The sequence below is a fragment of the Tamandua tetradactyla genome, chromosome 17 (genome assembly GCF_023851605.1).
Source record: "Tamandua tetradactyla isolate mTamTet1 chromosome 17, mTamTet1.pri, whole genome shotgun sequence".
NCBI lineage: Eukaryota > Metazoa > Chordata > Mammalia > Pilosa > Myrmecophagidae > Tamandua > Tamandua tetradactyla.
In genome coordinates, this window is record NC_135343.1 from 33,400,501 (window position 1) to 33,428,157 (window position 27,657).

Consider the following 27,657-nt stretch of genomic DNA (forward strand, 5'->3'; position numbering starts at 1 on the left):
AACCAAGAATTTTAAGGATTTATATGTTAGGTTGGACACATCAGAGTATTCCAGGATAATAATCTTCCCATCTTAAGGTCCTTAATCATAACCACATTAGCAAAAGCTCTTTTCCCATGTGAGGTAACATATTCAAAGGTTCTAGGGATTAGGACATAGACACCATAAAATGCCTTTCCATTTGTCTTTGCTCCTCTTAAAGCAAAATGTTCTACCTGAACACAAAACTCCAGGAATGGCTAGCACTAAGTTAAAAAGGATTGTCATTTTCCTCATTCCAGAGACTATATACCTAATAACTACATTAAAATTCAAACAAGTTTTCTGGCAACTATATACACCCCTAATTCTTCTTCTTTTTTTTTTTTTTTTTTACATGGGCAGGCACCAGGAATCGAACCCAGGTCCTCTGGCATCACAGGCAAGCATTCTTGCCTGTTGAGCCACCGTGGCCCAACCCCCCCTAATTCTTATTGAGCTCTTAACTCAAACCCCTAAGTCTTGTCTATAACAGATTTTAAACCACTCTTTTTCAAACATTACTTCGCAGTTGTTTCATTTTGTGGTTAAAAATAACATAAAATTTACCATTCTGATCATTTCTCTCTCTCTCCCTTTTCTTTTTTTGTACACGCCCGGGTCTCCCACATGGCAGGCCAGCATTCTTCCACTGAACCACCCGTACACCCCTATTTTTTTAATGTAAAATTCAGTGGTACTCATTAATTCACAGTGCTGTGCAACCATCACCGCTATCTACTTACAGAATATTTTCACCACCCCAAACACTCTATACCCATTAAGCAATAGTTCCCCACTACCCTTCCACTCAGTCCCTTGTAATCTCTATCCTCTTTTCTGTCTCTATGAATTTGCCCTTTCTAGATATTTCATATGAGTAGATTGTCAAGTATTATGTCCATTTATGCCTGGCTCATTTCGCTTAGCATAATGTTTTCAAGGCTCATCTACTATGTAGCATGTATTAGAGTTTCATTCTTTCCTTTGGCTGAATAATATTTCATTTTATGGATGGTTGTTTATTTAAACCCAAGTATAAGAATTTATGTTCATTCTTCTTAAATTTCATCTTGTTTTCCCTTTTCACAAGATCTTTTTGGATTTCAAATCTAACACTCAACCTATTTCCTCTACTCTCAACTCTGTGTCATTGGTATATGTGATGAATGTACTCCATCATATTATCACTGACAGAAATTATGAACAGGACAAGAAATGGAAAAAAGTTCTGTAGCACACCAGAAATATCTCTGCAATTCAGTGATCCTTTAATTTCAGTGTGCATAAGAATCATCTGAGTACTGTAATTAAAATGCAGGTTCCCAGGCACTACTGCAGTGACTCTGATTTAGGAGGTTTGAAACAAGACCCAGGAATTTGTTTTCAACATCTTCCTCCAAGTGAGTCTAATGTGGTTGGTCTATATACCACACTTGAGAAACCCTGTTCAGCCAGATATCTTTTGGGTATAGTGAATTAGGCACAATTCTACCTAATCGTCCTCAGGTCCTGCTCATGTTTCTTGTCACTTTTAGGAAGTTACCATGAGAAAGAATCCTAGTCAAAAGACTTCCTGAATTCCAGTCATGCTGGTAGCACTGTATTTTGCTGCACTACCAGACTTGCTAGCCTGTTAGGGTAAGAAATGACACAGATATCATTTGTTCTTCCTGAACCTGTTCAGTGTGTGGACAACCAATTCTTCCTCATTCTTAGTGTCCACAATTCATTCCCTTAGTTCCTGATATAGAGTGTTGTCAGGGTTTCAGGTCACGCTTGCCAGATGGTACTTAACAGAACTAACATTCCTCAACTTTTGAAAATTTAAACTACCTTTATCTACTCATTTAACAAATCTGCTATCTTTTAAAAGCTCTCAAAGATCACAGACGGTTGCAAGTTCTTTCTGAATCTATTCTGGAATGCAATTCATCCAGGCCTAGAGACTTGAACTCATTTACAGAAGCTTCACTATGTGGCGCTTTCACTCTCCCTTTCCAATGATCATCCTTTTCGGATGGAAGATCACTTGCCTTGAAAGAAAGGACAGGAGCAAAACAGAATTTTCAGTTTTTTCCCTATATCATCCATCAACAGAATAACATCAATTCCAAATAGCAGATTCATTCCCTTTGTAAAAATCTTTTTCTTGCTCTAAACATAACTTTAAGTACCCCAAGTTTTCCTTAGCAATCAATGAAAGCTTCTATTCACTAGTGGCTTTAGTTTTCTAGTTGGTATTGTTACAGATCTCGGCCTCCTTCCTAAATTTACATTAATTAGTATTTCTTTCAAAATTGGTCCCTGGTTTGCAAAAAACTTAGAGAGAGAGAGAATATCTTGTTTCTTCTTCACTGAAATATATCTTTAGCCTAAATTTCCTTTTATTGGTTGGGATAATTTAAATTTTTAATTTAAACTTAAAGTCTAACTGAAAGCTTTTGCCCTAAGATCAGGAAAAGACAAGCATTGCTGACTGTCACCACTGTCATTCAATATTGTATTGGAAGTTCTAGCCAAAGCAACTAGGCAAGAAAAAGAAATAAAAGACACCCAAACTGGAAAAGAAGAAGTAAAGCTTTCCCTATTTACAGATGACAGGATCCTATATAGAATATCCTGAAAAATCCACAAAAAGGCTACTAGAGATAAACAAATTCAGCAAAGCGGTAGCGTACAAGATCAACACCCAAAAATCAGTGGTGTTTGTCACACTGGTAATGAACAATCTTTAGAGGAAATCAAGAAAAAATTCCATTTACAATAGCAACTAAAAAAACCAAATATGTAGGAATAAATTTAACCAAGGATGTATGGAACCAAAATCTTCTGTAGCACATAATCTAACTCAACCTATCTGTATACCTTATTTGAACAAGTGAAACACAGGGAGCACAGAATAAGAAAGAGGTCCTTTAATCCTGTATAGATTATGCCTGGAAACATCCTAGAGTATATTAACCAGATAACCAAAAGAGTATTGGCAAAGTCCCTTGAGGGATGGGAGAAAATATAGGGAACTATTAAACTTTACCATCAGGGAATCCCCTGATGTGTCAAACTTTAGGGATACCCAAATCAATAGGCCATGCCCTCGATCATGAGGGTTACTCTTGTGAAGCTTATGTAGGTAGCAGAGAAGCTTAGCCAACCTATGGGTATGCCTAAGAGTTACTTCTGGAGGACCTCTTTTGTTGCTCAGATGTGGCCTCCCTCTCTCTAAGCCCAATTCTGCAAGTGAAATCATTGCTCTCCCCACTATGTGGGACACGACATCCAGGGGAGAAAGTCTTCCTGCAACATGGGAGATGACTCCCAGGAATGAATCTAGCCCTGGTCCCATGGGATCAACAATTCCATCCTGCCCACAAGGGAGAAAAGAAGTGTAACTAATAAAGTATCAGCGGCAGTAAGAGTTCAGATAGAATCAAGAGGCTACTCTGGAGGTTGCTCTTACACAAGCTTCAGTTAGACACTGCTAACTATCATAACCTGCCAAACACCAACCAGGACCATTTCAGCCAATCCTAAAGAACACCTTAGAGCAATATATAAGATTCCACAAGGGTTCCATGCACTACTGTAACTGCCCAGAAACCTATAACCTAAAGATGGGTCCCTATACCAGATAAGTTCTGAAACCTAGAGGGCCCAGCCTCTCCAGAACATCAGATAGTTCCATTTTCCTACCCCATATTAGTGACAGACACTTTCAACATGAAAAGATTAGCATGGCCATAGCCCAAACACCCCTAAAGAGAGGGACAGAAAGATCAAAGGTAATGGTGGAGTTACACAGAGAAGACAGGATTTAACAAATGAATATGATTGCTGAATCATTAAATTGATATCTCTTTTAGTCTCCGGTATCTTAGAGCAGCTAGAAGTAAAAACTTAAAATTGTGGAACTATAACCCATGTCAAACTCTAAAATATGTTCTATAACTAATTATGGTGCTGTGCTTTGAAATTTACTGCTTTTTTTTTCACACAAAAAAGAAAAAGAAAATGTTGATTGTAATGATAAAAAAGTATTTATGCCTTCTAGCCTCCTATATTCTATAGCAGCTAAAAGGAAAAATTTGAGAGGATCGTATGGCAGCCCATGATAAACTCTGGGATTTGTCCTGTAACTACTTGTTGAAGGGTGCTTTGGGAACCACTGCTTTTTTATTTCTTTGCTTTGTATGTACAATATGTTATACAATAAAAAATTATTAAAAAATTTAGCCAAGGATGTAAAGGACTTGTACATGGAAACAACAAAACATAGCTAAAAAAATTAAAGACCTAAATAAATAGATGGACATTTTGCATTCATGGATAGGAAAACTAAACAGTGTTAAGATGTCAAGTCTACCCAAAGTGATTTATTGATTCAACCAATCTCAAGCAAAACTTCAACAGTCTTCTTCACAGAAATGGAAACACCAATCAACAAATGTTTATATGGAAAGGTAAGGGATCTCAAATAGCCAAAAGCATCTTGAAAATGAAGAATAAAGTTTTGAAACTTATTACAAGGTTTTATAATTTATTACAAGGGTTTGAAGCTTATTTCATACTCATTACAAAGGTTTTTGTAACTCATTACAAAGCTTCAGTAATCGAAACAGCGTGGTACTGTACAAGAACAGACATACAGACGAATTGAATTGAGGGTTCAGAAGTCAAACCTCAAATTTATGAGCAACTGATTTCTAACAAGGGTGCTAAGTCCACATAACAGGAAAAGAATAGTCTCTTCAACAAATGGCATTGGGAAAACTGGATCTCCATATGCAAAAGAATGACGGTGGACCCGAATCTCATACCATATACAAAAATCAACTCAAAATGGATCAAAGACCTAAATATAAGAACCAAAACGAGGAGAAATCATAGCAGAGTATCTTCAGGCGTTGGGTTAGGCAATGGTTTTTTAGAGTTTACACCCAAAGCACGAGTAACAAAATTTAAAAAATTGATGTGGGACATCATCAAAATCAAAAACTTCTGTGCACTGAAGAACTTTATCAAGAGAGCAAAAAGAAAACCTATAAGACAGGAGAAAATATTTGGAAACCATATATCTGTTAAGGGTTTAATATCCGGAATATATCAAGAACTCCTACAACCCAACAAAAAGACAAACAACTCAACTTAAAAATGAGGAAAAGACTTGAACAGACATTTCACCAAAGAAGGTACATAAAAGGACAAAAAGCACATGAAGAGGTGCTCAATATCATTAACTCTCTGGAAATAAAAATTAAAACCCATCAATGATATTTCTTAAATGAAAACAGGTTACTTTTCATATTGTTAGATTTTCCCATCAGTCCAAGGAATCCTATGATAGACTGAATTATGTACTCCAGGAAAAAACATACCCTTAATCTAAATCTCATTTCTGTGGATGTGAGCCCATTGTAAATAGGATCTTTTGAAGACGTTATTTTTGGTTAAGATGTGACTACTGAATCAGGCTGGGTCTTAATTTTAACACTGGAGGGCTTAAAAAGAGAAAGTCATGGGGAAGAACTGGAGGCTCAAAGTCAGAAGCAACCTGGAAGAGAAAGGAGAGGATATCACCATGTAACAGGAAAACCAAGGAACCCAAGGATTGCCAGTGTTTCAGAATACTACCAAGATCAGGAGAAAACAAACCTTCCAAGCCTCTGAAATCATGAAAAAATAAATTCCCCTTGTTTAAGCCAACCCATTCTGTGGTATCTGTCATAGCAGCAGGAAAACCAAGATAAATTCTAAGATTTTCTTGTATTTCAATTCATAAAAATTAGTGGTCTTTTTGCCTTTAGGTCATTTTTAAAAATTAATTAGTATACCATCTATATTTCTAATTACAGTTTTTACAAATGGTAGAGACATGCTAGTATATTTTAGGCCTTGTATTTCATGTTGGAAAGGATACAAAGATGCATAAAAATTGTGGTATCTGACTTCGATTTAGACGTTTTGTAGTCTTGGTGGGAGAGACAGAATTTACTGTAGCAAATCAGAATATAATAGTGATTTTATATGAAACAATGCTAAAGTTGCACAATAATCAGCCACGTAAATCACCAAAAGTCAAGGTTTAAAAAAAATCCTTCTAAATTAAATAAAATCAGAAAAGTATTTAAAAAATCAAGGAAATACCATTCCACACCCACTAGAATAATTACTCTTTAAAATAAAAAAGAAAATAACATGGATTGGAGAGGATGTAGAATCCTTGTACATTGTTGTTGCAAATGTAACATGGTACAGCCATACTGGAAAACAGTTTGGCTATTCCTCAGAAAGTTAAACATAGAATACCATATGACCTGACACTCCCACTTTTAGGTATATACCCAACAGAACTGAAAGCATGGACTTGAACAGATTTACAAACTGATGTCCATAGGGGCATTACTTGCAGTTATCAAAAGATAGAAGTAACTCAAGCTATGAGTGGATAAACAAAATGTGATATATCCATACAATGGAATATTATCTGGCCATAAAAATATGTACAATGCAATACAACATGGATGAACACTGAAGACATTATGTAACGTGAAATAAGCCAGATACAAAAGGACAAATATTGTATGATCTCACTTACATGAAATAAGTAGAATATGAAAATTCATAAAGTCAGAAACTAGAATACAGATTATCAGGGGCCAGGTGGTGATGGGCATGGGGAGTTAATGTTTAATTGGTATAGAGTTTCTGTTTGGGGTAATGGAGAAGTTTCAGCAATCGATAATGGTAATGTAGGTACAACATTGTAAATGTAATTAACACCACTGGGAATTGTATATGTGAAAATGGGCAAAATGGGAAATTTTACATTGTATGTAAGTTACTCAAAAAAAAAACAAACCATAGAACTGCACAACACAAAGAAAGAACACTAATGTAGATGACGGACAATATTTTCTATAGTTATAATACTGATTCAAGAGTAACAAAGTACTACATTAAGGCAAAATGTTAATAATAGGGAAAACTCTGTGTGAGAGAGGGTCTATGGAAACTCTACTTTCTGCATGATTTTTCTCTAAACCTAATTGCTATAACTAAAAATAAAAACAAAAACTAATATATCCATACAATATTATTAGAGGCAAATAATTAGGCTTTTAAGTTCCATATTTATTTTAGGTATGCAAACAAAAAAATGAAATGCATTCAGAAAAAAAAAATTTTTTTTTTAATTAAAGTCTAAAGAGCATTTTCTCTGAACCTGCAAACCTTTTAAATGATCTTACTACCCAGATTCCTGGGTCATAGAATAAAAACTACACTTTCTTTGGACTTTTTTGAAATTTACCTATCAAAAATGCAGCCATTTCCTCCCTTCCTATCAGAAATACAAATTTTAAATGGCTATCAATTTTTTATTTTGGATTGGATTAGTTCTCCAATTATCTTTTAGGACAATGTTTCTTCAAGTATGGTCCTTGTACCGGCAGCAACTTGTTAGAAGTGTAAATTCTTGTATCAGAATATAATCTACTGTATCAGAATATCTGGGGATAGAATCCAGGAAACTCTCAAAATAAGTCTTATGCAAGTTTGAAAAGTTTGAAAACCACTACTTTAGGAGAAGAAACTATTCTAATCCAAAAATTATAGACAATGTGCATTTAGCCAAATGCGATTTCCATTAGTTGTGTAGACACTGGGAACCCCTCATCACTACCATATTCATCAGTCTTGGTGAGGATCTTATACTGGAAACTTATCACTTCTTCCCTCAGCCAGGTAGCAAACAGCATACTGCCATAACTCTATCGATGCCCTGTTTCTCTCTCCTTTTATCATCCTTTCGATGATCTTCGGCATCCTGCTACTCTTAGGATCTCAGATCTCAATGTAGTCCTATACTTTTTGACATATCTCATTATTACAACTCCCTCTTAACAAGTCTAAATCTTGCAAAAAGACTTATTCTTTCATTGTCACATACAAATGGCAAGGCCCATTCCAGAAAGTCACAGTGACAACCATGAGATATTACTCTCCCTTGTAATCTTGAGTTTATTTTATCATTTGCACTTTCTATGTTGTTATATAAACTCTGGAGACTTAAGTATTATTTCCAGCAAGTTTCCATATTGTTGTCTTTTGTCAGACCCTAGAGGGTGCCTCCTCTTATTCTCTTTACCGTGTCTCATGTGCTAACTGGGTTTTCATCAGTTAAACAGCATACTTTTCTCCTCTGTAGCAGCACTCAGTTAAAAGCTGTCTTGACCAGATCAGCTAGTTCCTAGGAAAGCATACTCAAGAGTTATACTCCATTTCTCCCTCCATATTCTCCCAAACTCAGTGGAAAATGATGATAATTATACTGTCTGAAGATTTTTCTTCCTATGCTTTTAAATTAGTGCTTTTGTAGAGATAAAATAAAAATAAAAACTATGGCTATAGCCAAAAGGGACTGGTAGGGCTAGGAACAGGGGTAGGTTAATAAAATTTTACAGTTACATTTTAAAAAATCCTTTATTTGAGTTCCCTTTTTTACTTCATTCTTTTGTAAACAGGAATGTAATAAATACGATCATATTGGTAAAATATTATTTGCTCTCAAATCAGTATATCTGTGATCATGATTTTCTTTTTAGAAACAAAATATCCTAGCCACCACAGGTTTCTTTTCCAGAGTCTTACTTTCACCATAGTAGCAAATCAAATTGGCTCAATTACGTATTCCACTCTGAATTATGAGATATCTAACATTAAGTAATTCCTCATAAATTGATATATTTGTTCTACACAGAGCCATATAGATTCTAAGTTTAAAATATTTACAAAACCTGACGTTCTGGCAATGGGGCTGCCAGAGGTGTGGAGGCTCATATTGAGGTTTAATTAATTCAAAAGGACTCATATTATATTGTAACATTTGCTACTCATACACTGGATGAAGGGAGTATCAGTCAGAAGGTTTTTATAATCACATGGTTACAAGATGATAGCTATATAGTTATACAATCACTATCAAAGATCAAGGCTACTGAATTACAGTTCACAATTTCAGAGAAATGTCTAATCACACAGATACAGCAGAAGTACTATTGGAAAGAAAAGGTTGTGCAGGAGTGATAACACTAAACAACCAAAGTTTCTAAATGCCGTGACTCTTAATACGATTTGGCAAATTTATCCACAGTTAAAGAAGTGGGAACAAGATCCTGGAACTTTCCTGATCATTATAAAGGGAGCTAGAGGAAAAGCTTTTGCGCTGGGGGCGATGTCAGAGATCTCTGAAGCTGAAAAGGCAAAACAGAAGCTATCTCAAGATTTCTTTAGAGAAGAATACATGCTGAACAATGCATTGATTCCTATCAGAAATTGTCCTTATTCATGGAATTTACAACGGGTGGAGGAGTTGGTCTCTCAGTACATGGGCAATTTCAAATGGCTACCAAAAACACTCTTTTTTCAATGCCCGAAACATCAATAGATAGGACTATTTCCTGATGTAGGTGGAGGTTATTTTTTGCCACAGCTACAAGGAAAACTTGGTTACTTCCTTGCATTAACAGGATTCAGACTAAAAGGGAGAGACCTGCACAGAGCAGAAATTACAACATACTTTGTAGATTCTGAAAAGCTGGGCTCTTAAGAAGAAAATTTTGGGGCCCTGAAATCTCCTTCACAAGAAAATATTGCAGATGTCTTAGAAACTTACCATACAAAGTCCAAAGATTGATCAGGACAAGTCTTTTATACTTGAGGAACACATGAACAAAATAAACAGTTGGTTTTTGGCCAATAGTAAGGAAGCAAATGTTGAGAATTAGCAGCAAGATGGTTCATCTTTTGCCCTAGAGCAGTTGAAGGCAATAAATAAAATGTCTCCAACATCCTTAAAGATCACACTAAGGCAGCTCAAGAAATGGTCAAAAATTTTGCAAGAAGTATTAATTATGGAATATCAGCTAGGTCAAGCTTGTAAGAGAGGTCAAGACTTTCATGAAGGTGTTAGAGCAGTCTAAACAGATAAAGATCAGAGTCTGAAGAGGAAACCAGCTGATGCAAAAGAAGTTACTGATGGAGATTTGAATAATCACTTTAAATCTCTGGGAAGCAATGATCTGAAATTTTGAGGTGGCTGGTCTTTTCAGATGTTACTTTGGAGCAGCAATTGGCAAATTACAGCAGTCTGTTTTTACGCAGCCCACAAGAGAAGAGTGGTGTCTACATTTTTTAATCGTTGAAAAAAATCAAAGATCAATGTTTCCTACATATGAAAATGGTGAAATTCAGATTTAAGCGTTCATAAAATTTTACCGGAACATAAAAAAAATAATTACAAGATCTAAGTTGAGAAGCACAATGAAGAAGCCACAGAATTTTTTTTTTTTTTTTTAGAAATCATTCCATTCTACATATGCAATCTTAGAATTGTGAACTAGCAACTCATTAAATTCCCCCTTTTAAAAGCCATTCCATTTCTAGTATATTGAATTCTGGCAGCTGGCAAACTAGGACAATGCCAAAGACATCTAATTCAGTCAGCTGACCTCACTTTTTTTTTTAATTAATTAAAGAAAAAAAAGAAATTAACACAATATTTAGAAATCATTCCATTCTACATATGCAATCAGTAATTCTTAACATTATCACATAGATGCATGATCATCATTTCTTAGTACATTTGCATCAATTTAGGAAAAGAACTAGCAAAACAACAGAAAAAGATATACAATGTTAATATAGAGAAAAATAAAAATAATAACAGTAAAAAAAAAGAAAAGGAGAAAGAAAAAAAAAGACAAATAGACACACACGCAAAAAAAAACTATAGCTCAGATGCAGCTTCATTCAGTGTTTTAACATGATTACTTTACAATTAGGTATTATTGTGCTGTCCATTTTTGAGTTTTTGTATCTAGTCCTGTTGCACAGTCTGTATCCCTTCCGCTCCAATTACCCATTATCTTACCCTGTTTCTGACTCCTGCTGGACTCTGTTACCAATGACATATTCCAAATTTATTCTCGAATGTCTGTTCACATCAGTGGGACCATACAGTATTTGTCCTTTAGTTTTTGGCTAGACTCACTCAGCATAATGTTCTCTAGGTCAATCCATGTTATTACATGCTTCATAAGTTTATTCTGTCTTAAAGCTGCATAATATTCCATCGTATGTATATACCACACTTTGTTTAGCCACTCGTCTGTTGATGGACATTTTGGCTGTTTCCATCTCTCTGCAATTGTAAATAATGCTGCTATAAACATTGGTGTGCAAATGTCCGTTTGTGTCTTTGCCCTTAAGTCCTTTGAGTAGATGCCTAGCAATGGTATTGCTGGGTCGTATGGCAATTCTATATTCAGTTTTTTGAGGAACCGCCAAACTGCATTCCACAGTGGTTGCACCATTTGACATTCCCACCAACAGTGGATAAGTGTGCCTCTTTCTCCGCATCCTCTCCAGCACTTGTCATTTTCTGTTTTGTTGATAATGGCCATTCTGGTGGGTGTGAGATGATATCTCATTGTGATTTTGATTTGCATTTCTCTAATGGCCAGGGACATTGAGCATCTCTTCATGTGCCTTTTGGCCATTTGTATTTCCTCTTCTGATAGGTGTCTGTTCAAGTCTTTTTCCCATTTTGTAATTGGGTTGGCTGTCTTTTTGTTGTTGAGATGAACAATCTCTTTATAAATTCTGGATACTAGACCTTTATCTGATATATCATTTCCAAATATTGTCTCCCATTGTGTAGGCTGTCTTTCTACTTTCTTGATGAAGTTCTTTGATGCACAAAAGTGTTTAATTTTGAGGAGCTCCATTTATTTATTTCCTTCTTCAGTGTTCTTGCTTTAGGTTTAAGGTCCATAAAACCGCCTCCAGTTGTAAGATCCATAAGATATCTCCCTACATTTTCCTCTAACTGTTTTATGGTCTTAGACCTAATGTTTAGATCTTTGATCCATTTTGAGTTAACTTTTGTATAGGGTGTGAGAGATGGGTCTTCTTTCATTCTTTTGCATATGGATATCCAGTTCTCTAGGCACCATTTATTGAAGAGACTGTTCTGTCCCAGGTGAGTTGGCTTGACTGCCTTATCAAAGATCAAATGTCCATAGATGAGAGGGTCTATAGCTGAGCACTCTATTCGATTCCATTGGTCGATATATCTATCTTTATGCCAGTACCATGATGTTTTGACCACTGTGGCTTCATAATATGCCTTAAAGTCAGGCAGTGCGAGATCTCCAGCTTCGTTTTTTTTCCTCAAGATACTTTTAGCAATTCGGGGCACCCTGCCCTTCCAGATAAATTTGCTTATTGGTTTTTCTATTTCTGAAAAATAAGTTGTTGGGATTTTGATTGGTATTGCATTGAATCTGTAAATCAATTTAGGTAGGATTGACATCTTAACTATATTTAGTCTTCCAATCCATGAACACAGTATGCCCTTCCATCTATTTAGGTCTTCTGTGATTTCTTTTAACAGTTTTTTGTAGTTTTCTTTGTACAGTTTTTTTGTCTCTTTAGTTAAATTTATTCCTAGGTATTTTATTATTTTAGTTGCAATTGTAAATGGAATTCTTTTCTTGATTTCCCCCTCAGCTTGTTCATTACTAGTGTATAGAAATGCTACAGATTTTTGAATGTTGATCTTGTAACCTGCTACTTTGCTGTACTCATTTATTAGCTCTAGTAGTTTTGTTGTGGATTTTTCCGGGTTTTCGACGTATAGTATCATATCATCTGCAAACAGTGATAGTTTTACTTCTTCCTTTCCAATTTTGATGCCTTGTATTTCTTTTTCTTGTCTAATTGCTCTGGCTAGAACCTCCAACACGATGTTGAATAATAGTGGTGATAGTGGACATCCTTGTCTTGTTCCTGATCTTAGGGGGAAAGTTTTCAATTTTTCCCCATTGAGGATGATATTAGCTGTGGGTTTTTCATATACCCCCTCTATCATTTTAAGGAAGTTCCCTTGCATTCCTATCTTCTGAAGTGTTTTCAACAGGAAAGGATGTTGAATCTTGTCAAATGCCTTCTCTGAATCAATTGAGATGATCATGTGATTTTTCTGCTTTGATTTGTTGATATGGTGTATTACATTAATTGATTTTCTTATGTTGAACCATCCTTGCATACCTGGGATGAATCCTACTTGGTCATGATGTATAATTCTTTTAATGTGTTTTTGGATACGATTTGCTAGAATTTTATTGAGGATTTTTGCATCTATATTCATTAGAGAGATTGGTCTGTAGTTTTCTTTTTTTGTAATATCTTTGCCTGGTTTTGGTATGAGGGTGATGTTGGCTTCATAGAATGAATTAGGTAGTTTTCCCTCCACTTCGATTTTTTTGAAGAGTTTGAGGAGAGTTGGTACTAATTCTTTCTGGAATGTTTGATAGAATTCACATGTGAAGCCATCTGGTCCTGGACTTTTCTTTTTAGGAAGCTTTTGAATGACTGATTCAGTTTCTTTACTTGTGATTGGTTTGTTGAGGTCATCTATTTCTTCTTGAGTCAAAGTTGGTTGTTCATGTCTTTCCAGGAACCTGTCCATTTCCTCTAAATTGTTGTCTTTATTAGCATAAAGTTGTTCATAGTATCCTGTTATTACCTCCTTTATTTCTGTGAGGTCAGTGGTTATGTCTCCTCTTCCACTTCTGATCCTATTTATTTGCATCCTCTCTCTTCTTCTTTTTGTCAATCTTGCTAAGGGCCCATCAATCTTATTGATTTTCTCATAGAACCAACTTCTGGTCTTATTGATTTTCTCTATTGTTTTCATGTTTTCAATTTCATTTATTTCTGCTCTAATCTTTGTTATTTCTTTCCTTTCGCTTGCTTTGGGATTAGTTTGCTGTTCTTTCTCCAGTTCTTCCAAGTGAACAGTTAATTCCTGAATTTTTGCCTTTTCTTCTTTTCTCATATAGGCATTTAGGGCAATAAATTTCCCTCTTAGCACTGCCTTTGCTGCGTCCCATAAGTTTTGATATGTTGTGTTTTCATTTTCATTCGCCTCGAGGTATTTACTTTTTCTCTCGCAATTTCTTCTTTGACCCACTCGTTGTTTAGGAGTGTGTTGTTGAGCCTCCACGTATTTGTGAATTTTCTGGCACTCCGCCTATTATTGATTTCCAACTTCATTCCTTTATGATCTGAGAAAGTGTTGTGTATGATTTCAATCTTTTTAAATTTGATAAGACTTGCTTTGTGACCCAGCATATGGTCTATCTTTGAGAATGATCCATGAGCACTTGAGAAAAAGGTGTATCCTGCTGTTGTGGGATGTAATGTCCTATAAATGCCTGTTAAGTCTAGCTCATTTATAGTAATATTCAGATTCTCTATTTCTTTATTGATCCTCTGTCTAGATGTTCTGTCCATTGATGAGAGTGGTGAATTGAAGTCTCCAACTATTATGGTATATGTGTCTATTTCCTTTTTCAGTGTTTGCAGTGTATTCCTCACATATTTAGGGGCATTCCGGTTTGGTGAATAAATATTTATGATTGTTAGGTCTTCTTGTTTAATTGATCCTTTTATTAGTAGATAGTGTCCTCTGTCTCTTTTAACTGTTTTATATTTGAAGTCTAATTTGTTGGATATTAGTATAGCTACTCCTGCTCTTTTCTGGTTGTTATTTGCATGAAATATCTTTTCCCAACTTTTCACTTTCAACCTATGTTTATCTTTGGGTTTAAGATGTGTTTCCTGTAGACAGCATATAGAAGGATCTTGTTTTTTAATCCATTCTGCCAGTCTATGTCTTTTGATTGGGGAATTCAGTACATTAACATTTAGAGTTATTACTGTTTGGATAATATTTTCCTCTAACATTTTGCCTATTGTATTATGTACATCATATCCGATTTTCCTTCTTTATACACTCTTCTCCATACCTCTCTCTTCTGTCTTTTCGTATCTGACTCTAGTGCTCCCTTTAGTATTTCTTGCAGAGCTGGTCTCTTGGTCACAAATTCTCTCAGTGACTTTTGTCTGAAAATGTTTTAATTTCTCCCTCACTTTTGAAGAACAATTTTGCTGGATATAGAAGTCTTGGTTGGCAGTTTTTCTCTTTTAGTAATTTAAATATATCATCCCACTGTCTTCTAGTTTCTATGGTTTCTGCTGAGAAATCTACACATAGTCTTATTGGGTTTACCTTGTATGTGATGGATTGTTTTTCTCTTGCTGCTTTCAAGATCCTCTCTTTCTCTTTGACCTCTGACATTCTGACTAGTAAGTGTCTTGGAGAACGCCTATTTGCGTCTATTCTCTTTGGGGTGCGCTGCACTTCTTGGATCTGTAATTTTAGGTCTTTCATAAGAGTTGGGAAGTTTTCAGTGATAATTTCTTCCATTAGTTTTTCTGCTCCTTTTCCCTTCTCTTCTCCTTCTGGGACACCCACAACACGTATATTTGTGCGCTTCATATTGTCTTTCTGTTCCCTGATCCCCTGTTCAAATTTTTCCATTCTTTTCCCTATAGCTTCTGTTTCTTTTTGGAATTCAGATGTTCCATCCTCCAAATCACTAATTCTATCTTCTGTCTCTTTAAATCTATCATTGTAGGTATCCATTGTTTTTTCCATCTATTCTACTTTGACCTTCACTTCCATAAGTTCTGTGATTTGTTTTTTCAGTTTTTCTATTTCTTCTTTTTGTTCAGCCCATGTCTTCTTCATGTCCTCCCTCAATTTATCGATTTGGTTTTTGAAGAGGTTTTCCATTTCTGTTCGTATATTCAGCATTAGTTGTCTCAGCTCCTGTATCTCATTTGGACTATTGGTTTGTTCCTTTGATTGGGCCATATTTTCAATTTTCTGAGCATGATCCGTTATCTTCTGCTGGTGTCTGGGCATTTAGTCATATTTCCCTGGGCGTTGGACCCAACAGGTTGAAAGATTTTTCTGTGAAATCTCTGGGTTCTGTTTTCTTATCCTGCCCAGTAGATGGCGCTCATGGCACTCGTTCGTCTGCGGGTCCCACCATTAACAGGTGCTGTGGGTCCTTTAACTTTGGAAAACTCTTGCCGTGGGGGGGGGGGGGGTTGCCAGCCAAAGCGGCTTGGAAGAGTGCCAATCCGAATCTCCCAGCCGGCCCGGGGTTCCGAATGCAGGGAGGGTCGCCAGCCGCCGCAGCCCGGGAGAGCGCCCGTCCGAATCTCCTAGCCGGCCCGGGGCGCCAAGCGTGGCGGGAGGGTCCCAGCTGCTGCGGCCCGGGGGAGTGCACCATTTCCAGCCGAACCGGGAAGCCACGTGTTTGGAAGGGACCCCGGTCACCGTTCTCCGCGGCCTGGGGATCTCCGATCCAATTCTCCCAGTTGGTCCAGGGGGCTGTGCGTGGGGGGGGCGCCAGCCGCCACAGCTTGAGGGGACCGCCTGTCCAATTCTCCCAGTCGGCCCGGGAAGGAGGGAGGGCGGGGCTCCGGCCGCCTGCCACCGTGGCTCGGGGAAGCCCGCGCCCCTCGGCGATCTCACCGGAGCGGGTTCTCCCAGCCAGTCAGCTGTTCCAGAATGGGGTACGCTGTCTTCTTGATCTCTGTTGTGGCTCTGGCAGCTGTTCTGTATCGTTTCTACTCTCCTAGTAGCTGTTCTGGAGGAGGAACTAAGACCCGCGCGTCTTACTAAGCCGCCATCTTCTCCGGAAGTCTAAGCCACAGAATTTATATTCAAAATGCAAGAATGTTTTGAAGATATGTGAAATCTGTTTCAAATAGGACATGGAACAAATAAATTAACTGGTTTGAAAAGCAATTTATATCCAGTTTGGCCAGCCCAGCACATCGCAACTCCAAGGAAGTTATAAAAAAAGTAACAACATATTATAATATAATAAAAGAAAATCACAAAGTTAACTACAAACATAATTTTATGAAGAAATCTGGATCGTGAAAATAGCATACTGCAAAGAAAACTAAGACTTTTGAATAATTATTATTTTTGAGAAATAAAAGGGTAAAAATGTATTTCTCATTAACACAAAGGAAAACAATAAGACACTTGGTAACACACTATATCATATAAATGCATTAACTCTCCAATGACTGGAATAGTCACACATTTCTGCTGAATAGTTAAGGCATTAAAATCAGTTACAAAAAATAATTAAGAGGGCGGGCCACAGTGGCTCAGCAGGCAGAGTTGTGGCCTGCTATACCAGAGACCCGGGTTCGATTCCTGGTGTCTGTCCATGCAAAAAAAAAAAAAAAAGTAGAGTTAAAGAAGAATAATTCTGTTTTTAAAAATAGTATTTTTAATACCTAACAGAATAAGAATATCTTCCAAGTATTCAATAAATATTAAATTAATACTTGACAAAATCGTCACATAGGTGATAAAAATGGACAATACTAAGATTAATGTAAAATATAAACTTTGAGAGGAATTGTTCATTGGTGTGTAAGAGATATCACCAATACTATGAAAATATACTTACTATTCCTATTTTAGTCACTGAACACTGTGACTTTTTTGCAAGTCACTTAGCTTTTGGGAGACTTTATTTCTTTCTACAGACAGGACTCTGAAATGACTTATTAGTAAGAAATGCTTTGATGATTGACTAGAAAATAATTCTGAGTATTTATAAACCTCAGTGTATCATCATCATCCCCTTTATTCTTTCACTGCTCAGTTACCTTGTCAGCAACAAACTACTTAAAATATTCTACTCTTTTCACTTCCCAGCAATTCCCTCTCATTCCATCCAGCTTTGACAAGTCTTAAATCAATCTTTAGCCCTTGTAGTGTTGATAAACATGCTCACCCAAAGAAAGTGATGGTATAAGATGTAATGTTCCAGGGATGATTTGGAATTTGGGGCAGTAGAGACGACACCCCTCAGAAGTATAAATGAATATATTTAAAACCCATCTTTAATGACAGGTCATTCCCACTAGACATCATGTAAGAATGCAATAATACAAAATATAAAACGTGTATGTTTTCATGTCAGTTTTGACACACAAGGACATATCAGTAACAATCATTATCTTCTCACTTAGGAAAAATATGACAGCAACACTGCAAAAGCTCAAAGTTAAAATAAACATGGGTTATTTTATCCCTGTATCACCAACTAGAAGAAGTATCACATTTTTATATTTTATGCTAGAGAATAAGAAGGTTTGTCATAATTGAAAGGATCCTTTTGGGAACTGAATCATGTCCCCTACAAAAAGGCATAGTCATTTCCAACCCTTGGTCCTATGGGTGTGAACACATTTGTAAACAGGACCTTTGAAGATGTTATTAGTTAAAATGTACCCAAACTGAATGAGGGTGGGCCTTAATTCAGAATGGTTAAAGTCCTTATAAGCAAAGGAAATTGGACACACAGAGAGTAGACAAAAGTTAGAAGATAATGCAACCCAGAAGAGAAAGAAGATGCTGCCATGTGTATGGCCATATGACAGAAGCCAGGGACCAAGGATCACCAGCAGCCAACCCCAGCATGCCACATTCTTGGGGAAGAAAGCATCACCTAGCTGAGGCCTCAATTTTGGATTTCTCCTAGCCTCAAAATGATGAGCCAATAAATTCTTATTGTTTAAGCCAACACATTGTATAGTATTTGTTTTAGCAGCCAGGAAACTAATACAGACCCTATTCCAGGACCATTGTAAAATACACACATCTCTGGCATCCCAGTCAAAAACTCTTCCTCGACAACTGCTTTGAACATAGCAAATGTTCAAGCAACATCAGAATGAGGACCTTTAAAAAGATGGAAGTCTCATGATGAATAAATTAAGGTAAACCAATAATTACTTTGTCCATTCGTTCACTCAACAAGTATTCGTTGGGTAGCTTTAAATTGCCTTTAATCATTCAATTAGTACACAACATACAAACAAACAAAAGAATATTTCCACATTCCCATTTTTGGAGAAATTCTCAGTGAAATTCTTATTTAACCTATAGTTTTATACCTATAAATGGCCTTACCTCTCTTACGGATAGCTGTGGTGGAAAGGAGACTGAAAATACCAAGTTGGTGAATTCATATCCAGATGCCTCAACTTTTTCACACACCTAAAAAATTAATACAATTATTTAAACTTCTAGGACTTGCTGAAAGCTTTACTCTAATCTTTATAACATAAATTTCTGGTCCAGGAGATAACATCATAAAAATCTCAAACATTTACATTTGAGGGGAGAACTCCAGAAATATTTACTATGACCCTGAAGACAGGTGTCACAAGGTACCAAAAAACACAAAACAAAACAAAACCCTAGAAGAAACCACAGGGAAGCATTTTCATGCCTTGGGTTAGGCAACAGTTTCTTAGATTTACACCAAAAGCATGAGCAACGAAAGAAAAGATAGATAAATGGGTCATCTCAAAATTAGAAACTTTTGCGCATTAAAGGACTTCATCATGAAAGTAGAGAGACAACCTACAAAATGGGAGAAAATATTTAGGAACCATATATCTGATAACAGTTTAATATCCAGAATACATAAAGAACTCTTCGTAATGGAAGATGGTGATCATAGTACTACATTGAGAAAGTATATACCTAAATGTGGTTAAAAGGGAAAATTTTAGGTTGTACATATGTGACTAAAATTAAAATAAAAATTAAAAAATCTACTATTCACACTTTCACAATATTCACCCCTTTTGAAAAACCATTTTGATTATAAATATTTCCAACTTGCAAAATTATAAATAATGTGATAGACACATATTTAACATCACTTGGCTTTAGAAATAAAGTATTACCAATACCCTCATTTGGAATTAGACTGAGATATAATAATGCTTCTAATGCTTCCAATAACACCTCTCAGATACACACACACATACACAAAGGCAATTCCACATTCAATCATTCACCTTCTACAAGGCTGTAAGATCTGTCTTTTCTAGATACTAATCCGTATGACTAAGAGAGAACTTTTGTCTAACTCCTTTGCTGTGTTAAGTAGCAAATGAAAAACAAACTGCTAAATTTTCTTTAAATTTTCTTCAACTGAATAGCACTCATCACTGGAATACACAGGTAGTTATTTTATTAATTCTTAGCTATCATGGTGATAAATAGATGATTTGAGAATAGGACTCTTATGTTTAAAAAGTTTTTAAGAAAACATTTTAATGATCCATTAGTGTAAAACAAGTTGAAATGACTGGCATTGTTCCTTCCAATGTAAGAATCCTAGGCCTTATGTTATGGTGAAACCCTTACATAAATACTAAAGGGATTATTTACCTTTTTAATGAACTCCTTTTCACAGAATTCTTGAAGAATTCCTAAGCATACATTACACACATTTAAATTTGAGTTCTTGGAAGCAATGTTTCTATCTCCCATAACCGAGATCTTTCCCTCTCCATTTTGACTCAGACTATCAAGTCCATCTTCTGGTTTTTGTAGTCGAATTTTCTTGGGAGGTGGGTTTGGAATTTCCAGAATTATTTCATCTTTTTCAGTGTCCAGAAATTTCTGTAGTTCACTGAGCAACTCCTGGAATTAAAGAGTAATAAAACAATTAAAAAAATGCAATAAACATTTAATATTGCCCCTAAGGGTTTCTAGGTAAAATGAAGCATGAAAACATGACTAAAAATTATGACATATCACAAAGTTGTACAATTTTGATTTATATCAATTCTGGAGGAATCAATTTAATTTTTTAGCCTTTACTGGCTTTACAGGGAATTTTAAAGAGAGTTACCCAACTCCTATAATAAAAATGTAAATAATTTTTCAAGAGTTTCATATATCAATGAAAGTAAAGGCCTAAACCTAAGGCTCCATTAGCAAATACATAAATTAATTTGGTTTGTAATTCTGTAGTGGGGTCATTCACTTGCTAATCTCAGTAAAACTGCAAAGCTCCACTCTAATTATTAACATATATAAATACAGAACAGAATTTCCATCCTCACTAGATTATTTGATAACCTAACAATCATTAAACGTCAAAATACAGTGTTTAATTAATATAAAATCAGAACAGAGATTAGAAAAATGTAAAATAAACCCAAGGAGATAATTTATTAAATAAAAGTAAACAGATACTAGCGATGCTGAAATGTGGTGCCATGATTACAAATCACTTACAAACATCAATACTACATTCTGGTTTGCTTAATTTCTGTCAGTCCCTGTATTAGAAGGTAAAAACTGGTAATTCTTTCTTTTTTAAAATTTTTTTATTGACAGATCTTCACAAACATATAGTTCATACATGGTGTACAATCAATGGCTCACAATACCCTCACATAGTTGTGTATTCATCACCATGATCATTTTTAGAACATTTGCATCACTCCAGAAAAAGAAATAAAGAAAAAAATTCATACATCCCATACCCCTTACCCCTCCCTCTCATTGACCACTAGTATTTCAATCTACCCAATTTATTTAACCCCTTATTCCCCCTATTATTTATTTTTTATCCATTTTTTTTACTCATCTGTACATACCCTGGATAAAAGGAGCATCAGATACAAGGTTTTCACAACCACACAATCACCTTGTGAAAACTATATTGCTATACAATCATCCTCAAGAATCAAAGCTACTGGAACACAGTTCAACAGTTTCAGGTACTTCTCTCCAGACACTCCATAAACTAAAAAAGTTATCAATATAATGCATAAGAATTATATAGATATATATAATATATCTATTATATTATATAAGTCCAGAATAACCTCTTGACTATTTGAAATACCTGAGCCACTGAAACTTTATGTCATTTTTCTCTGCCCCCTCTTGGTCAAGAAGCTTTCTCAATGCCTTGATGCCAGGTCTGGCTCATCCCAGGAGTTGTGTCCCACATTGCCAGAGAGATGTGGAAGTCATGTCCCATATGGGGAGAGGGTAGTGAGTTCACCTGCTGAGTTGGCTTAGACAGAGGGTCACATCTGAGCAACAAAAAGAGCTCAGCCTATTGATTTGGTTGATCCATCCACTTGTCAGAATATCAGGAATGCTCCAAATGAGGAAGCTGAATATTTCTTCCTTTCTTCCCAGCCCCCAAGGGAACTTTGTAAATACTTCTTTATTCACTGCCCAAATTACTCTGGACTATATGGGGCATCATACTAACCCGGACTAACCAACAAAATCTCAAACCCTATTCAAGATCCCATATACTTACAGTGTTCAATTAAACTGAACATACAAGTTAAATTAGGTAATGCACTACTCAAAACAAAAATTCTGTACCAAAAAAATCTCTCCCTTTGGTCTCAAGCAGAAGTTGAAGTTTTAAAATATGGATGATATCATCCTTTACCCCGTATTCTGATCTACCTCAGTCCTATCCACAATAGCTGCATTCACATCTCCAGTCTAAGTCTGATCCCTTTTTCAACTTTTTAACAGTTTCTGTATTGGGTAGTGTTGACTTTCATAGCTTGGGAGTGCTAACACTGAGTCTCAGGTGTCACATAAATACCCAAAGTTTCTGGAAACGACCAGGTTACATACAAACAGCTCAGTCTCTGAGAATCCAGAAATAAGCATTACAACTCCTGAATATACATGACTGCTGTAAGAGCTTACAATGTAGGACCCTTTATAATAGGCCCCCATCCTGATGACCCATGCTCTCAACTTCAATTTACTGAGTTTTTATATTACAGTTAGTCCACAGGAGTGAAGCATGTTAATATATGTTAATATTTGTCTTTTTGTTTCTGACATTTCATTCAACATATAGTCCTCAAGGTTTATTCCCCTAGTTGCAGGCCTCACAACTTCATTCCTTTTTTTGCAGCCGCTCAATAGTCTATTGTATGTATACACCACAGTTCCCCCTTCCTTCCCTCAGTTATTCTACCCTTAGGCCACCTCCAACCATTGCAAATCACTAAGACTGCTGCCACAAACATCAGTGTGTAACTGACCAGTTGTGTCCCCACACTCAGTTCCTCCACAAATAGACTGAGCAATTGGGGTTGCAAGATCATATGGCAACCCCACCCTAGCCTCCTGTGGAACCACCACTCTGCCCTCCAGAGGGACTGTACCTCTCAGCTTCTCTATCAGCAGTGAATAGGTACATCTCTTTCTCCACATTTTCTCTAGCACTTGTTTCTCTCTGTTCATTTTTAAACAGTTTTATCTGCACATCACACAATCCAACCTAAGTAAATAGGCATGCATTTGCCACTGAAATCTATATGATAACATTTCTTTTTCTTCCACAAAGAATCCATATCCCTCCCCCAGTATCCCCCAGCATGTTGACATTTAGTTTTGGCATAATGCCTCTGCATACTTCTTTGGAAGCTATTATAATGTTACTGTTGACTATCGACCCTAGCTTGCATTGACTGTATTTTTTCCTGTATACCATCCATTTTCAACTCCTTGCAATGCTGACATTCATTTGTTCTCCCTCATGCAAAAACATTTTTTAAATTGTACATTTAATCACATTATTGTACAATCTAGGCATTCTTAAGTTATACCGTCTCAGTCTTTATTCTCTAGCTTTCCTTCCAGGCCCCCAGCCCTTCTCTTTAATCATACATTCAGCTTCATTCAGTGTAGTAATACTATTGTGCTACAATTAGGTAATATTTTGCTATCAATTTCTCAGTGTTTACAATCAGTCCTATGGCACAATCTGTTTTCCTTCAGCACCAAATGTCCAATCTCTACCCTATTTCTATCTCCTGATAACCTGTGTTATTAATTTCAACTCTCAAAGTTTACTCATTTGAATGTTACTTAATATTAGTGACTCCACACAGTATTTGTCCTTTTGTTTCTGGCTAATCACACTCAGCATGATGTCCTCAAGGTTAACCTGTGCATGCTTCATGACCTTATTCTGTCTTACATTGCATACTGTTCTAGTTTGCTAGCTGCCGGAATGCAATATACCAGAAACAGAATGGCTTTTAAAAAGGGGAATTTAGTAAGTTGCTAGTTTACAGTTCTAAGGATGAGAAAATGTCCCAGTTAAAACAAGTCTATAGAAATGTCCAATCAAAGGCATCCAGGGAAAGATACCTTGGTTCAAGAAGGCTGATGAAGTTCAGGGTCTCTCTCTCAAGTGAGAAGGCACACGGTGAACACAGTCAGGGCTTCTCTCTCAGCTGGAAGGGCACGTGGCGAACACAGCATCACCTGCTAGCTTTCTTTCCTGGCTTCTGGTTACATGAAGCTCCTCGGGAGGCATTTTCCTTCTTCATCTCCAAAGGTCACTGGCTCGTGGATACTCTGCTTCATGGTGCTGCAGCATTCTCTGCTTTCTCTGAATCTCTTATTCTCCAAAATGTTTCTTCTTTTATAGGACTTCAGAAACTAATCAAGACTCACTCGAATGTGTGGAGACAAGTTTTCACCTAATCCAGCTTAACAACCACTCTCGATTATATCTCCAGGGAGATGATCTAATTAAAGTTTCAACATACATGCTGAATAGGAATTAGAAGAAACAGCTGCCTTTACAAAATGGGATTAGGATCAAAACATGGCTTTTCTAGGGGACATACATCCTTTCAAACCAGCACACATAATATTCCATCGTGTATATATATATATATATATATATATATATATTTGTGAATTTTCTGGCCCTCTGTCTGTTACTGATTTCCAACTTCATTCCATTACGATCCAAGACAGTGTTTTGTATGATTTCAATCTTTTTAAATTTATTGAGACTTGCTTTGTGACTCAGCATATGGTTTATCCTTGAGAACAATTCATGAGAACTTGAGAAAAATGTATCCTGTTCTGTGGGGTGTAATGTTCTGTAAATGACTGTTAAGTCTAGTTCATTAATCATATTACTCAAAATCTCTTTTCTTATTGAGCCTGTCTAGATGTTCTATCCTTTGATGAGTGGGGAATTGAAGTCTCAAAACTATTTCGGTAGAGGTATTTACTTCTCCCTTCAGTGTCATCAGTGTTTGCCTCATTTATTTTGGAACACTCTGGATCCATGTATAAATATTTATGATTATGTTTCCTTGTTGAATTGTTCTTTTATTAATACAGTGTCCTTCTTTTTCTCTTTTAACTGGTTTATGTTTGAAGTCTAATTTGTCATATATTGGTATAGTACTCCTGCTCCTTTCTGATCGTTGTTAGCATGAAATATCTTTTCCCAACCTTTCACTTTCAACCTACTTTTGTCCTTGGGTCTAAAGTAAGTTTCCTGTAGACAGCATACAGATGCATCCTGCTTTTTAATCCATTCTGCCAGTATATCTTTTGACTGGGGAGTGTTCTAGTTTGCTAGCCGCCAGAATGCAACACACCAGAGACGGATTGGCTTTTAACAAAAGGGATTTATTTTGTTAGTTCTTCAGAGGAAAGGCAGCCAACTTTCCACTGAGATTCTTTCTTACGTGGGAAGGCACAGGACGGTCTCTGCTGGCCTTCTCTCCAGGCCTCTGGGTTCCAACAACTTTCCCCAGAGTGACTCCTTTCTGCATCTCCAAAGGCCTGGGCTGGGCTGAGCTGTGAGTGTTGAGATGAGGTATGCTGAGCTGCTTCGGCTATGCTACATTGCACTCTCTCATTTAAGCACCAGCCAATTAAGTCAAACGTCATTCACTGCAGCAGGCATGCCCCCTAGCCAACTGCAGATGTAATGAGCAACAGATGAGGTTCACATACCATTAGCTCATGTCCACAGCAACAGAACTAGGTGCCTTCACCTGGCCAAGCTGACAACTGAATCTAACTACCACAGGGAGTTTAATCCATTAATATTTAATGTTATTTCTGTAAAGGCAGTACTTCCTTCTACCATTTTGTCTTTTGGATTTTATATGTCACATCTAATTTTTTTTTCTCTTTTTACCTTTACTGATAGTCTTCATTTCTACACTCTTCTCCAGACCTCTCTACTTTCTATTCCTATCTGCCTATAGTGCTCTCTTTAGTATTTCTTGCAGAGACAGTCTCTTACTCACAAATTCTCTCAGTGACTGTTTGTTTGAAAATATTTTAACCTCCCCCTCATTTTTGAAGGACAGTTTTGCTGGGTATAGAAATAATGGTTGGTTGTTTTTTTAGAATCTTAAATATATCATACCACTGCCTTCTTACCTCCATGGTTTCTACTGAGAAATCACACATAGTCTTATTGAACTTCCCTTGTAACCAGGCTCTCCCCAGTCCCCAAGGAGTGTGCTATACCTTCTCAAAGGCCTGATTTGGCACAACTTTTTCACTGCAACAAGATGGAAGACTCACCCTCTGCCCTCAGGGCAAACTCACCCTCTCCATGTATATGGGTGGGTCCACTCTCCTGGCCCAAGTTTCTTGGCTTCAGACCTGAACTTCTATGGTTCTCACTCTGCAAACTCCAATTTGTCCCTCTTGTGTCCCCCCTTTGTCCAGATTGGCAGTGATTCCGTTTACACCAACAGGCTCTTCAAGCACTCCAGGACTTCTCCATCATTCTCTTCAGAGTCCCTCCAAAATCTTCCCTTTATCCATCAAAAAAACTGGACTGTTTTTTGCAAACTGCAGCAGCACCCCACTTCTCTGGTACCAAATCTGTTCTAGTTTGCTAGCTAACAGAATGCAACACACCAGAGATGGATTGGCTTTTAATAAAAGGGGATTTATTTTGTTAGTTCTTCAAAGGAAACACAGCTAACTTTCAACTGAGGTTCTTTCTTACGTGGGAAGGCACAGGATGGTCTCTGCTGGCCTTCTCTCCAGGCTTCTGGGTTCCAACAACTTTCCCCGGAGTGATCCTTTCTGCATCTCCAAAGGCCTGCACTGAGCTGTGCATGCCAAGATGAGGTATGCTGAGCTGCTTGGGCTGTGTTACATTGAGCTCTCTCATTTAAGCACCAGCCAATTAAATCAAACGTCATTCATTGCAGCAGGCATGCCTCCTAGCCCACTGCAGATGTAATCAGCAACAGATGAGGTTCACATGCCACTGGCTCATGTCCACAGCAATAGAACTAGGCACCTTCACCTGGCCAAGTTGACAACTGAATCTAAATACCACACTAAGAATAAGACCTTAAATTTCAATACCACCTTGCAATTACATTTGTTTTGTAAAAGAAATCACAAATAAAATGAGGTGCCTTATGTTCAAGCTTTTTAAAAATTATATAACAATCATAAAACCTTTTTATGATTATCATAAAAATGCAATTTTCTAAAGATTGCATATTACTGTTTCAAAAATGCATTGACTACAATATTCTAAGTACTTAGCATTATTCTGATGAGTTTAATAGTAATTGTATGTTGTGAGATGTTTGCTTAAAGACAGTTTCTGAAATTACTATGACCAGCATTAGCATATAAGGTATAAAGGATTTGTTTTTGTTAAAAGAAAAAAGAAAGTAATTTTGTCCTAAAGGACTGGTTGCTACAGAATGAAAAAGAAAGAAAATATAGGACAAAGTCTGAATAAAGTAAGCCATAGAAGATTCATAGAAAAGGAAATTATAGCTAAAGTCGAGAAAGATTTGATGGGTCTATCTATGAAATTTTTAAAAGCTTTGGTATCAAATACTGTACTGATGCAAAACTAAAATTTGGTTTTCTCTCAGCTCTCCCCTGAGGACATTTTAAGATATACCTTCCCATCTCCTTCTCTGTGAATGGCCTAGAAGCCATTCTCGGAGGCATCCCCTTTCACTCTTCACACAATACAAACCCTCCTCTCCAGGAAAAGATAAGAATTTCTTCTCTTCAAGCTC

At 36.6% G+C, this 27,657-nt stretch overlaps 1 protein-coding gene and 1 pseudogene across 5 annotated transcripts in view; one reads left to right on the forward strand and one right to left on the reverse strand.

Moving 5' to 3' along the window:
• Nucleotides 1-27,657, reverse strand: part of PUS10 (pseudouridine synthase 10) — a 147,436-nt gene that overhangs the window by 108,221 nt on the left and 11,558 nt on the right. For all 5 annotated transcript variants that reach the window (XM_077134307.1, XM_077134306.1, XM_077134305.1 and 2 more), the window contains exons 3-4: nt 20,216-20,470; nt 18,941-19,027 (exon numbers count right to left, since the gene is read on the reverse strand). In XM_077134307.1, coding sequence (XP_076990422.1) covers nt 18,941-19,027; nt 20,216-20,470 — 342 coding nt within the window. The remainder of the gene's footprint in view (nt 1-18,940; nt 19,028-20,215; nt 20,471-27,657) is intronic.
• LOC143660862 (3-hydroxyisobutyryl-CoA hydrolase, mitochondrial-like) lies at nt 8,828-10,109 on the forward strand (annotated as a pseudogene).